The 14911-nt window shown below is 38.8% G+C and overlaps 1 protein-coding gene across 1 annotated transcript in view; it reads right to left on the reverse strand.

Annotated features, from left to right (window-relative positions):
- Window positions 1-14911, reverse strand: part of LOC117670675 (microsomal triglyceride transfer protein large subunit-like) — a 32744-nt gene that overhangs the window by 12493 nt on the left and 5340 nt on the right. Inside the window, exons 4-9 of the mRNA XM_034426021.3 lie at window positions 13465-13572; window positions 10244-10360; window positions 6766-6905; window positions 4726-4876; window positions 3540-3697; window positions 2387-2555 (exon numbers count right to left, since the gene is read on the reverse strand). Coding sequence (XP_034281912.2) covers window positions 2387-2555; window positions 3540-3697; window positions 4726-4876; window positions 6766-6905; window positions 10244-10360; window positions 13465-13572 — 843 coding nt within the window. The remainder of the gene's footprint in view (window positions 1-2386; window positions 2556-3539; window positions 3698-4725; window positions 4877-6765; window positions 6906-10243; window positions 10361-13464; window positions 13573-14911) is intronic.

Genomic DNA, 14911 nt, shown 5'->3' on the forward strand with positions numbered 1-14911 from the left:
AACAATTGTGAAGAATTTAAGGGTTGGGGCCCGCATGTGGCTACTACCGGTTTGCCCGAGAGAGGAAGAATTAAAAGGGTAATAAAGTTAAAAACTAGAGAAAGGATGCAGGAAGGAAGATACAATATATACAAGAAGAAGAAGAAGAAGAAGAAGAAGAAGAAGAAGAAGAAGAAGAAGAAGAAGAAGAAGAAGAAGAAGAAGAAGAAGAAGAAGAAGAAGAAGAAGAAGAAGAAGAAGAAGAAGAAGAAGAAGAAGAAGAACGAAATAAGAGAATGGGACAATGGGAGGAAAATATTAAGAAGTGGAATTCTGGAGAATTTAAAAGAAAATGGTTAAAAGGGGAAGAAAAAAGGTAGTAGAAAGGGAACTAAAGCATTAACGTTGATTTAAGGGAATGGTATTAGTAGTAGAAATTGTATGTAAGAAACAAATTGGAATAAATATATAGATTATTGTAAAAGGGAATACTTAATTGAAATTAAGACATAAAATTGAAATGTTAGTAAGTGATGTAAGTAAAGTTGAAATGAAATGTATGTAAGGAGTTAAAAAAAAAGAAATATATTTTATAATGTAAAATAGATCAGTAGATGCAATGTGAAAGATAGAAAGGTTTATATTTTGTTGTCTGGGGATTTATGGATTGGAGAGAAACACCTGCTGAGGGTAAAAAAATGTGTGCCAAAGATTGAAAAAACAAAGAAATTAATTTAAATTAAGAAATAAAATTGAAATGTTAGTATATGATGTAAGGAAATGATGTAAGTAAAGATGAAATGAAATATATGTAAGAATTAAAAAAGGAGTATATTGTTCAATGTAAAATAGATCAGCAGATACAGAATGTAAAAATAACTGAAAGTAATTGAAATATTAGGAAAAGAGAAAAATAATTATTAAAGTGGGAATAAGAAATTAGGAATTAAAGAAAATAAGAGGTGGAAGGTTAATTAAGTTGAAAGATTTTAAGGTAAAAATGGAATAAGTTGAAATACATTGTTAAGAATTAAAAAACATGATGGGAATCTGGAGGAATATATTCAATAAATGGAAAGAAAATCGGGGATGCCTGGACACCACAGGAAAAAAAACACTGAATTGAAAATGAATACAGCAATAGAGAGAGATGGAAGAAGGAGTAGGGAGATTGAAGGAAGGGAGAAGGAGAGAGAGGAATAGAAGAAAAAGAAGAGGAGAGGAAGAAAGGAAGGGGAAATAAGGGTAGGAGAGAAGGTTAGATGGGGGAAGAAAGGAGGAGATGGAGAAAGGAAGGGGAAGTAGAGAAGGAGTAGGAGAGGAGGGAAGGTAGGAAGGATAAAAGAAGGGAGGGAAAGGAAGAGAAAGAAAAGAAAGATTGCTGTAAAACAAAAAAGATGAAATGGAAGAAAGGTTTCCCCGAACATGTTAAAATATATTAGGATAAAGAATGAATTATTAAAAATTACAAGAGAGTATATATGATTAAAAATGGAGAAAATAGAATTTGAGGGCGAAAGAAGATACTGTTTATAGAAACAAGAATAAAAATATTAAGATTTGATTAAAAAATATGGAAAAAGAACACTTTGGCAGAAATTGTAACTAAGTAAAATATATTTGGATATGACAAGTTGTATATGATATGATATGATATGATATGATATGATATGACATGATATGGTCAATACTCTGTTTCATAAAATATGTGGGTGTGTGTTGGGGGAAAAAATACCTAATAAAACTTGATTTAAAAAAAAGATTGAATTGTAAAAGATAGAGCAGATTTGTTTTTTTGAGGGGACCAACTGAAACAAATTGTTGAACATAATGAAGAAGCAGATGTTAGTAGACCATTAGAGAAAGAACCTAATGATAAGAACAATCTTTTTCAATGGAATAGCTTCCTATGTTCAGTGACAGGGAGCTGGATAACTGCTTGTCAGAGATATTGCAATATAATTTGGGTAGTGAAGTTTTTACTTGTTTTATTAATCTCATTAAACTCTCTGGCATGGAATTATTTTCTTTCAATGCAGACAGCTCAAACATTCATCAAAGTACTGAATACAAAGCATGGGTATATGAGACAACCATAGAAAAATCATTGTGGTGTTCTATTTTTGTCAAATTCAACATTTTGATCAAATCTGTATTCCATTCTTCTATGGTGCTGCTTAATATCATTGTTGCTGTGTAACTTGGGCATCTCAAAACCTTTACCTAGATCCATCCATCCATCCATGCATCCATGCATCCATCCATCCATCCATCCATCCATCCATCCATCCATCCATCCATCCATTTTCATTCACTCACTTAAAAGTAAAAGGAAATAAAAGCAATATTGAAACATCGAGATATGAAAAGAGCGGTTCAGCAAAGAGCAGAAATGACTTGGACTTACAAGCACCAGTCTGAAAAGTTCCTTGGAAGGGCGAGGAGACAAAGCTGCAGCATAGAGGAGGTTTTCCTGCAAGGACATTTGCTTTCTGCCCTCCAAATCCATAAATTCAGTCACTGCTACTAAGGAAGGGGTTGAATGGGCAGCTATTGCAGCTTCAATGTAGAAGGGTCTAAAAATGGGATAAAGCAAAATTGTTGAATGTTGAGATAGCTGGAGATAGAATAATTAAGTTCAGGGTGTCTGCAGAATTAGTTAAATTCGGGATTATTAAATTCAGGGGTCTCTGCAGCAGTGGTGAAATCCAAATTTTTTTACTACTGGTTCTATGGGCATGGTGTGGCATGGTGGGCGTGGCTTGGTGGGCGTGGCAGGGGAAGGATACTGCAAAATCTCCATTCCCACCCCACTTCAAGGGAAGGATACCGCAAAACCCCCATTCCCTCCCCACGCCTGGGGGAAGGATATTGCAAAATCTCCATTCCCACCCCACTCCAAGGGAAGGATACTACAAAAACTCCATTCCCTCCCCACTCCTGGGGAAAGGATATTGCAAAATATCCATTCCCACCCCACTCTGGGGCCAGCCAGAGGTGGTATTTGCCGGTTCTCCAAACTGCTCAAAATTTCCGCTACTGGTTCTCCAGAACCTGCTGGATTTCACCCCTGCTCTGCAGGGTGATAAAAGGATTACGATGGCAGCCAAAGGTATATCATCAAAGTCTCATTCCACACACATGAAAAGTGTGTGGAGCTTCAATTACATGCTTGTGAGTTTTACTTTTTTGATACTTCCCTGCAAGTACCCTGGATAAGTACAACGCCACACATTCATTTCCTAAAGTAATTAATTAGCCCTTGATTTAAATTTCTCTAAAAAGGAATGGCAGTTCTTTGGATGTCCTCAGGAAAGCGAAAATAATAATATGGCATTGACAAAATCATCACCAGTCAATTGCAAAAAAACACATACAAAAAACAGGTTACTTGGAACAGCTTACATCCCGCAAAGATAGCTGGAACTCCATCAAACAAGAACATCTGATTATCCCATCTCTCTGGGCAGGATAGGTGGATTAAAAATGCCAAATCCAGTCTCAATATCTGGCCGACTGTATACAACCCATAATAGGAATAATAATTTTCCTTTACTTACAACATGTTCTCTGGAGCTTTCTTCAGTAGTAGAAGGATATCTTTCTTTTTGGCACTACGCAGCATCTGCACAACTCTGGAAAAATGCCAAGTAGTCTGTGCTTTAGAGAGGTCAAGTTTGATCTTCTTTTTGGCAAATGTTTTCAAGTAGGATCTGAGCTAAAAGAACAAGAACAATTTGCAGTGCCTTCTAGCTAATCAAACATTCTTGCCACTATATAACTAAAGATATTTACAGCCTTATCAACAATTCAGACTTAGTACAGGAGATAAGTCCTCGACTTACGACCACAACTGAGCCCAGAATTTATATTGCTAAAAGAGAAATTTGTTAAGTGTCCCATTTTATGACTTTTCTTGACACGTTTGCTAAGTGAATCAGATGTTAAATTAGTAGAAGGACAAGGAATAATGGATGGAAACCGAACAAGGAGAGATTCAGCCTGGAAATAAGGAGAAATTTTCTGACAGTGAGAACAGTTAACCAATGGATCATCTTACTTTCAGAAGTTGTGGGAGCTTCATCACTGGAAGCTTTCAAGAAGAGACTAGACTGTCATCTATCAGAAATGGTGTAGGGTCTCCTGCTTGGGTGAGGGAGGGGGGTTGGACTAAAAGACCTACAAGATCCCTTCCAACTCTGTTAATCTGCCTGTCTGTTAGTCCTGTAAGAAGATCTTTATATCTTGATGAAGAATGAGGAAGGGTTTCTTCTAAATCATTTTTGTTGAAGCTTGCACAACCCCAATCACATTATAATCAGTGGTGGGTTTCAAAATTTTTTACTACCAGTTCTGTGGGTGTGGCTTGGTGGGTGTGGCTTGGTGTGGCTTGGTGGGCGTGGCAATGGAAGATTACTGTAAAATCTCCATTCCTTCCTCACTCCAGGGGAAGGATACTGCAAAATCCCCATATCCTCCCGATCAGCTGGGACTCAGGAGGCAGAGAATAGATGGGGGCGGGGCCAGTCAGAATTTTTACTACCAGTTCTCCAAACTCTTCAAAATTTCCGCTACCGGTTCTCCAGAACTGGTCAGAACCTGCTGAAACCCACCTCTGATTATAATTATGTCTTAGCGTTGATGTTCTTGCATTCAGGTTTCAACTCCCATTACAGATTGCTTGGAAATTATGAAAGGCACATTCAGATGATTTTAAACTTAGGTTAAAATTTCTGTCTCACTCACCGTTGGGCACTCACTGCAGATCCTTTTGAATGGCTGGCTTGTTAAGATAATGGGCTGAGGTTTTCCTAGGAGAGAGTTCAGAATTTTCTGAAGATTCTTTCCAGATAATTCTTTGGATCCGGGCATTTGAGCCAAAAATTCAAGATGTTGCCTAGGGAGGGAAGGAAGAGACTGATAATTGGACCTTTGGTTTTAAATACAGGTAGTCTTCAACTTACGACCACAATTGAGTCACAAATTTAACAGAGTCCTGATTTGGTCATCAATTTATACAATTTTTTTCCATCTTTAACAAAATTTTGTATATTCTATTTTGCCATAACACTTATTTCTTAATCTTAAATCACCTATCTCAACTAATACCATCTTAAAAGAATTAAGTCAAATTTACTTAATCAAAACAATTACCCTTCTATTAACCCCCTTAAATCTTAATTCAGTTAGTACCTCATAGTACATTACACAATTCTTACCCTAAATCCTCATTTTTAACAAGACTTAATCTTAAATCACTTATTTCCCATATTACCATCTTATAAAAAGTTTAATTTATTTAATCAAAACAATTACCTTTCTATTAATCCATTTTAAATCTCAATTCAATTAATATATAATAATACATTTCACAATTCTTAGCCTAAATCCTCACTATTAACAATACAGGTCAAACATGTTTATATTTCAAAATCTTATTTCCCTTTCTAAAACTTCCCCACATTTATTATTACTTTGTATAATGCTCAATAAATCTTTATTTCCTTATTACTTCACTTTTTCACTTAGTAAGTCACTGTTTCATGTAAGTGAAAAATGGTCATAAGAAGTCACGTTTTTTCCAGGGTTCTTGTAACTTTGAATGGTCACTAAATGAACTGTTGTAAGTTGAGGACTACCTTCCTTCTTATTGTCTTGTGGAACTTTGCATGTTGCAAGCACGGCATGGAAATGACATGCAATAGATGTCGCATGGTTGAGTACTTCTGGTCAGGTTTGAAGATGGCTTTACCCTTTCCCAGAGTACTCCATTCCTTTACCTTCCTTATTTTTTATTCCTCTTAAGAACAGGTAGTTATTACGGTATTTTTGTAGCCACTGAGCAAGCATGGCCTTCGTTAACTTGTCTTTGCACACTCCAGGGCTGGGCTGCTGGGGGTTTGCAAGGGTTCGGGAGAACCTCTAGATAAGATTCTGTGCGGTTCAGATAACCCCCAAATCCCACTCCTGGCTGGCCCCACCCACCCCACCCAGGAATCCCCACGCAGCCCATTTTGGATGCAGGTAAGTGCAGGGTGCATGTGGAGGCTCAGGGAGGGTGAAAAATGAGCCTACCGGAAGTTCAGGAAGGCCAGAAACGGGTCTATGTCTGGCCTCTAGAGGGCCTCCGGAGCCTGGGGAGGCCATTTTCGCCCTCCTGGAGGCTCAAGGAAAGCCTCCAGAGCCTGGGGAAGGCAAAAATACCCCTCACCATGGTGCTGGAGGCAGACTAGGCCATACCCACCATGGCCACACCCACCTAGCAACCAGGCAGAGAACCCCTTGCTAAAATTTTTGAAGCCCACTCCTGGCACCCTCCCCTCAACCAAAAGAAGACTTGGAGAACTGAGCAGTGTGAATTGATTGAATTATTCCTGTACAAAGCATAACCTGAGTAACGCTATTTTAAATGCCATGTTTTACCTGATATAACTTGGTAGTGAGGACATAAGAAAGCAAACCACTTATGCACGTTTGTCAAGAAGACTAGAGAATCTAAACTTGATTAGGATTTTTATCTTCCATTCAGAAGCAAATTTTGTGTCCTCTGTGCTTTTCCTGGCATCTGGCTTCAGCCTCAATGAACAAGATGATATTTTCTAATGTTAATTAATGGGGAGTCATTAAGAAGAGATTGGACAACAATTTGTCTGAAATGGTACAGGATTTCCTGCCTGAGCAAGGGGTTGGACTAGAAGATCTCCAAGGCCCCTTCCAACTCTGTTATTTTGCTATTCTGACTTCCCCAAACTGCAGATCAGCTAAATGAACCCCTTCAAAATTAACCTGGAGGTGATATCGAATCCAGCAGAAGACTTTATGCCTTGGTAAATTATATGATTTTCCTCAGACGAGGCTAACTTTATGAGATTTCCTTCCATAACATAATGGCTTTTACTTGTGGGATGCCACAGGAGTCCAAAAATCTGTGAAAAGAACAGAAATATGATCAGTTTGCATTTTCCAACAGGAGAGAATATACATAGCTCTGAATTGAACTGTGACGTCCTTGGTGCTCTCTGAGTTTGATTGCTTGCTTGCAGATGTTTCATTACCTGATTGGGTAACAATATCATCAGTGCTCCAATGTTGTTATCAGGTTAAGCAATGAAATGTCAGCAAGCGCAGGAAATCGGAAGCGTTGCGGCGAGAATAGCTGGAAATTAGTGGGCTCCAATGAGCCCGGTGAAAATCCAGCCAGACAAACCACCGTCGGGGGGGAGGGGTGTTTGGACCAGAACCATCTTGTAGGGACGTTGAAGAAGGAGTCTTGGATGAGCAAGTGGAACAGGCAAGTTCCTCAGAAAGTCCAAGGCAGCTCTTTAATTCGGCAGCGGGGGCGGCGGCCATTAAAAATGACTGCTTTGAAGCTGGGGCAACCGGAATAAGATTTTGTGCAGGAACCGTGTTTGGATGGAGTTCTGATACTGGGTGAGTGATTTTTTTTTTTTTTTTTTTTAATTTGATTTATATGCCGCCCTTCTCCGAAGACTCAGGGCGGCTTACAATGTGCTCAGCAATAGGCCAACTATTGGCTATTGGTCAACTCATAGGTAAAAAAGGATTTTTTTTTCTTTTTAAAAAACTTTAAAAGATCCCGGCAAGGAAACAAGCAGCTAATTGGCACTTGGGAATTTTAATGGAGGGAAAAGAACAAAGAGGAAGTCAAAGTATTAAAGCCCAGAAAAGAAAACTTTATATTTGGATTTAAAATTGGACTTGGAGAAATTAAAATCAATATAAGAAAAGGAAACTTGAGGGAAAGTAAATTTTAATAAAGATTTGAAAGAATTTTGATAGTTTTGAAGTATGAAGGAAGAACAAAGAGGAAGTCAACATATTAAACCCCAGAAAGGAAATTTTACAACTGGATTTAAAACTGAATCTGGAGAAATTAAAAACAATAAAAGGAAAAGCAATTTGAGAGAAAGTATTTTCTATGTGGATTTAAAATACTTTTATAAACTGGATACTTTGTTATTCTGAGAAAGGTGGATTGGAGAGAGACATCTGCTGGTGGAAACGACTGACCTGAAATTCAAGGAAATTATTACAGTGATCTTGATCACTACAAGAGCTGTGAGAAATTTTAAGGAGTATTTGTTTTGTTCTAAGCTGCTTGGTCTCGACTTTTAAAGGAGGTGGACAATAATAAAAGTTGAAGTTGAAGTTGAAGTGGATTGGACAAACATTGTACTGGATATTATCTAGAAATAAAAAAGAGACTATATGGACTAAAATTTTAATTAAATATAAATGGAAATACTAATAATCTTTTAAACTAATAATATGGAGGCTTGGATGTGTGAGGAATTAATTGAGATGTTTAAAAACGTGTGTGAATCAATAAAGGGCAATAAAGTCAGAAACTTTGTTAGAGCACACAAAACAGGAAAAAGAGAATATAAATGAGAAACAAGAAAATGATATTGAAGGAAAAAGATGTCAACTTGCAAAGCTTTCAAGTTGCCATGAGCAGGAGGGAGGGAGAACTGAAGTGAATTCCATACATTCTTTCTGACCGCAATCAGAAGGAGAGCGTTAGGGTTCACAGCCAGCCAAAGTGGTTAATTGGAGAATGTGCTTTATGACATGGCCAGAGAGGAGGGGAGAGACAGGGTCATAGGGAAACGTAAATCTACATGGGATCAGTCCTGACTGCATCCCAGTATTGCCGGAATGGTGCTCCTAATAAATGACTATATTTCCTTTGAAGTTTGGATCATGGCTCATGAATTAATTAGGGCATCTTTCGGAAACTTGACAAAAGAATTGAAGGCAAAAATGTTAGATGATTACAGTGGGATTTACAGTGGCAAAAAAGAATGGACAGGGGGAATATTTTCCAAAAAAAAAGCAATCTAAGGGAAGAGAAGGAAATGGGAAAAGATTGGGTAACAGCAGGGGGCGAATTATGCGAGTGATGGACTCAAAAATTAGAGAAAGGATTCAGGAGAAAAGATATAATAAATAGAAAAATAGAAAAAAGAAGAAGAAGAAGATATGAAAATGGGATGAAAGGAGAAAATCATTAAGAAGTGGAATTCTGGTGAGACCAGGAGAAAATGGCTAAAAGGGGAAGAATAGTGGAAGGAAATTAAGATAAATATTAGTATATCTAAGGGAACTGTATTAATAATAGTAACTGTGAATGTAAAAAGTAAATATGATGATGTTTATTATGTATTGTAAAATGGAACAGCAGATGAAATATTAAGTGGTAATTAGGTTTAATTATGAACATAATTGAAATTAAGATACATAATTGAAACATAAAAAAAGTGTGATTGGGATTTTGAAATAATATGTTGGAAATGAGGAAATAAAATAATTAATGGATGCTATAATAGAAGTCAGGAATTAAGGGCAGAGAGTGATATGGCTTATTATGTATTAAGAAGATAAGATAAGATGTGGAAAATCATTTAAGTTAAAGGGTTTCAATGTAAGAATTGAATAAGATGAAGTTTATTGTTTATAACCAAAAAATGTGATGAGGATTATAAGAAATATATTTTATAAATGGAGAAATAAGATAATTAATTGAAGTAATGCTAAGAAATTAGGATTTAAGGGCAGATGGTGATACTGTTTATATATTAAGTATTAAGAAGAGATTAAAATAAGAGAAAAAAATAGAGAAAAAAGAATATTATGGCAGAAAATGAAATATGTAAATTGTATCTGGAAAAATAAAAAAGAAGATTGGAATAGATGATAAAAATTAACACATAACTATGTTATAAGTTGTAAAATATGTGACCCGGTCAATTCTCTGTTCATAAAATATGTATGTAAAAGAAAAATGTAATAAAACATGTCTAAAAAAAAGAAAGAAAAAGAAATGTCAGCAAGCAAACAACAAGCTCAGAGAGCACCAAACCCTCCCATACTGCATTCTGGCAGAGAGAAATACAAAAACTCGACCCACATGTCGATTGATTACAGTCAAGCATTACTTTGCAAATCATTTTTTTTTTTTAAAAAGTAGTGTTAATGAATCTGGGTTTGAGCCACAGAGTGATATTGGTAAAAAATGTCTGATTTAAATCCTTAAAAAAATGGAGTGGGGTGAGGAATGGAGATTTTGCAGTATCCTTCCCCTGCCATGCCCACCAAGCCACGCCCACTAAGCCACACCACGCCCACCAAGCCATGGCCACAGAACCAGTAGTAAAAAAAATTTGAATTTCACCACTGGACTGCAGTATATCTGAAATATGTATACCGTAATACACAACGTGATCAAAAGAAATTGACTTGCTTTGTTAGCTGTGCTGAATCCAAATTTCGGTCTTATGCAGTTCTCTAGGTCTTTTGTTTTCAAAACAGTATCCTTAGAGACAGCATAGGTAACCTGACAGCTCCCGGAAATGTCCTCCTAAACAATAAAAATGAGTGTACTGTGATTAAAATAGCAGATGTGACATTAGCCCTTTATATAATTCAAACATCTGTTCTGCTTTGTTTTTTTTTTAAAAAAAGATTTTACCTGTGAAATTCTGGCTATTTTGCAATACACCATGTTGGTTTTCTTGTTATAAAACAGATTATTTTTTTTTAATTGAAAAGTTTTACAGAAAAACAAGAATTTTCTTCCCCCCCATGTTCCCCCCACCCTTTCCCTCCCCTCATCGCACCCTCCCCCCCCAAACTTCCCAGAGTAAAATACAAGGTATTTCATTTAACAATCATAAACTAGATTAACCTACTTATCCTCAGACTACTAACTCCCCCCCTGAAACCTTAACTCCACTATAGATAACATAATACTTCTAATATTTAACGTTCATTCATAAGCTATTTGATATTTTCTTGTCTGATACTTATTTTGAATATAATCAATCCATCTTCTCCATTCCGATACGTATCTTTCTTGTGTATAGTCCTTCAGATATGCTGAAATTTTCGCCATTTCTGCTAAGTTCGTTACTTTATAAACGAACTGTTATAAAACAGATTATTCTGGGTTGAATTTATATTAAATCCACTTTATTCCAATGTTTATTTATTTTATTTTATTTATTTATTTTCTCAAGCATATATAAGATAACAGGTAAAAGTATAAACGTGATTTGAATACATGAAAAGGGACATTAGGACAGGGACGGTAGGCACGCTGGTGCACTTATGCACACCCCTTACAGACCTCTTAGGAATGGGGTGAGGTCAGAGGTGGGTTTGGGCAGGTTCTGACCAGTTCTGAAGAACTGGTAGCGGAAATTTTGAGTAGTTCGGAGAACCAGTAGTAAAAATTCTGACTGTCCCCGCCCCGATCTCTTCTCTGTCTCCGGAGTCCCAGCTGATCAGGAGGAAATGGGGATTTTGCAGTAACCTTCCCCTGGATTGGGGTGGGAATGGAGATTTTACAGTATCCTTCCCCTGCCACGCCCAACAAGCCACACCCACAGAACTGGTAGTAAAAAAATTTGAAACCCACCACTGGGTGAGGTCAACAGTAGACAGTCTAAGGTTAAAGTTTTTGGGGTTTGGGGAAGAAACTACAGAGTCAGATAGTGCATTCCAGGCATTGATCACTCTGTTGCTGAAGTCGTATTTTCTGCAATCGAGTTTGGAGCGGTTTACCTTAAGTTTGTATCTATTATTTGCTCGTGTATTGTTGTGCTTGAAGCTGAAGTAGTCATTGACAGATAGGACATTGTGGCAGGTAATTTTATGTACTATGCTAAGTCAGACTGAAGTCGGTGTAGTTCTAAATTGTCTAAGCCCAAAATTTGGAGTCTGGTGGGATAAGGTATTTTATTGCGGGTAGAGGAATGGAGGACTTAGAGATTCCCACACAAAATGAAACTGATTCTCTAGGATCTGGAAATAATCGTCCTTGCTTTTAAAAATGAAAGGATATCTGAAAAGGGCAAAACAGTTACTTGTTTCTGTATGGAAGGGCAGGATTTGTTCTGTGATCTCATAGTGTAATTTTAGGGAGTTTTTTTATCATTGGGATTAGCAACATATGCCTGTGATAAGTGCCATTTATTCAGTGTTTACATTTTTTCTGTTTCTGGAAGCATAATCTACAATGGTGATATTGACTTACTATTGATGAGGTGTCCTTTAGCCTAGCTGTGGCTTATATGTTTTGTTGTCATTGCTTGTTTCTGCTTTGCGCTTTTTAAAAATATTGTTAACTTGTGCAGAGTACTGAATTTAAGAAAAGCAGCCCATGTAAATGGAAATCAATGAATCGAATGAATGATCATTATAGATTAGTATTGTTCAAATCATCATGAATCTTGCCTAAACCAAGGGTGAAATCCAGCAGGTTCTGACAGGTTCTGGCGAACCGGTAGCGGAAATTTTGAGTAGTTCGGAGAACGGGCAAATACCACCTCTGACTGGCCCCAGGAGTGGGGAGGGAATGGGGATTTTGCTGTATCCTTCCCCTGGAGTGGGGTGGGAATGAAGATTTTGCAGTAGCCTTCCCCTGCCATGCCCAACAAGCCATGCCCACAGAACCAGTAGTAAAAAAAATCTGAATTTCACCACTGGCCTAAAGCATAAGGCCTGACTTATTTCAATGTATGAAAACACTTTTTTAGCAAAGGTGAAGGATAGTTAGATTCAGTAGTCAGGTAAAATGATGGGCTTGTTAATACAGGTGGTCCTCAATTTATGACCAGACATATGACTTACAAAGTTATGACAGACCCCAAGGGTACTTACAATCCAGTTCCAAAGTTCTGACAGCTGCTCTCCATGGTCATGTGACTTGGAAACCAGCCTACATTTACAATTGTTTGTAGCATCTTATGGTCACATGATCACAATTTACAACATTTTTGCTGAAGCATTTACTTCCCCCAGATCAAACAATGGCTTCACTTCAGTGGTGGGTTCCTCCCGGTTCGGTCCGGTTCGGCCGAGCCAGTAGCGGTGACGATATGACGTCACCAAACCGGTTCTCCCCCCTGCCCTCCCACCCCCCCACCCACGTTATTCTTACCTTTTATTTGGTCCCACCCCCAATCTATTGCTGCCTCCTGAGTCCCAGCTGATGACTAGAGGGAAAAAAACTGTTTAAACTCTTGTCGCGGGGCTTCAAAGGGCCGTCCTACAGCTGATCAGTGTTAAAAGCAAACAAATGAGTCGGGTTGTAAGTGCGAGGACTGGTCATAAGTGCGAGGACCTTCCAGAAATGACTCTGACCAGCTAGCCACGCCCACCTAGTCGCATGACCTCCAAGCCACACCCACAAAATAAGCCACGCCCACAGAACCGGTAGTAAAAAAATTTAGAACCCACCCCTGCTTCACTTAATTACCATGGCGTCATTTAATGATCATTTGCTTAATGACTGCTGTAACAATGGTCATAAAATCGGGCCTGTGTGTGACCTGCTTTAGGACCATTATCACTTACGATTGTAAATGGGCAAGCTCCATTATGGTTGTAAATTGAGGACTACCTGTAGAGAGATATCAGAATTGAAGATGCTACGCAGTTCAGTGAAACCTTATATTGTACCTCAGTCACTGTTCCAGAATGGGTCTGAAATTGGAGAAGGCTGAGAAGACCTCGCTTCAATTCCAAAATTAAAGGGTTCTCTTCTTTGGCTACGTAGAAAGCTTCGACCTGCAAGGTGAAAGTCAACTTTAGAGGCATGCCCAGAGGTGAGCGTCACATAATGTAACAACCGGTTCGCCCAGAACCGAAAGTGTTAGCGCATGCATGCGTGTGGCACCAAAAACATGATTAATAGGACAGGAGTGAAATCTACTTACCTTTCCCACTGGTCCGGAAGTGCACGCGCCGCATGCGTGCGCTCACTCCACTCACGCGCATGCACACGTCACATGCATGCATGGACCTTTTGTGCATATGCAAACCCTTCTGCGCATGCGCAGAGGGTAAAAATCAGTTTACTTCCTGTTTAAAACCAGGAAGTAACGACAATCGGGCGGGCGGGCGGGCAGAGCCTCGGACAGCCGTCGCTATCAGTTCTCCAAACCATCTGCCACCATCACTACCAGTTTGGCCAAACCGGTCCAAACCGGTAGCATTTCACCCCTGATATAGGACATGATAGCGCTGGGATGGGTTGGCGGGCCCAACCGCTGGTCGGAACTACCAGTTTGGCCAAACCGGTCCGAACCGGAAGCAGCCCACCTCTGGGCATGTCTAAGAAAGAATAACAAAGTGAGCAAGAGATGCATAGCAGGATATAATGGCAGGAAGCACTCAGATCAAGTGAAGAGGCCATCTCAATTCACTGTGGTAATAGGAAGAGCCTTGGTAGCACAGTGGACTAATGCATTGTTATTAACATCTGCTGCCTGCAATTACTGCAAGTTCAAATCTCACCAGGTTCAAGGTTGACTCAGCCTTCCATCCTTTCAAAGGTAGGTGAAATGAGGACCCAGATTGTGGGGGAAATAAGCTGACTTTGTATAAATATACAAAAGTATGAAGGCTATTGCTTAGCGCATTGTAAGCCACCCTGAGTCGCCGGAGAAGGGCGGCATATAAATCAAAGCAAAAAAAAAAAAAAAAACACCTTCCTTCTTCCTCCTGCTCCCTCCCTGTGTTAGAGGAGTTAGCTGAGGATTTCAGGACCCGTCATCTCAATTCAACTGAAGGGCAACTGTTTGAGGAAGGCAAGATGAGAATATGGAGCAATTGATGCATTTGGTAGTAGAAGAATCAGGAGCTGCCAGGAGTGGAATGCTACTGGTTCGGACAGTTCTCCCAAACCGGTAGTAATAAATGCTACCGGTTTGGGAAAACTGGTATTTCCGACAATCAGCTGTGCCACGCGATTTATATTTGCTAGATCCTGCTTTCTAGCGAATCTAAACTGTGCGGCACAGCTGTCCCCTCCCCTGTTCTACTTACCTTTTCAGACTCAGAAAAGTCTTCTTAATCCTCCTTTTTCAGTGCTGCGCGATATTGTCTGTGGTGCACATGCGCGCAA

Source organism: Pantherophis guttatus, chromosome 6 (assembly GCF_059756535.1).
Source record: "Pantherophis guttatus breed Tessera chromosome 6, ASM5975653v1, whole genome shotgun sequence".
NCBI lineage: Eukaryota > Metazoa > Chordata > Lepidosauria > Squamata > Colubridae > Pantherophis > Pantherophis guttatus.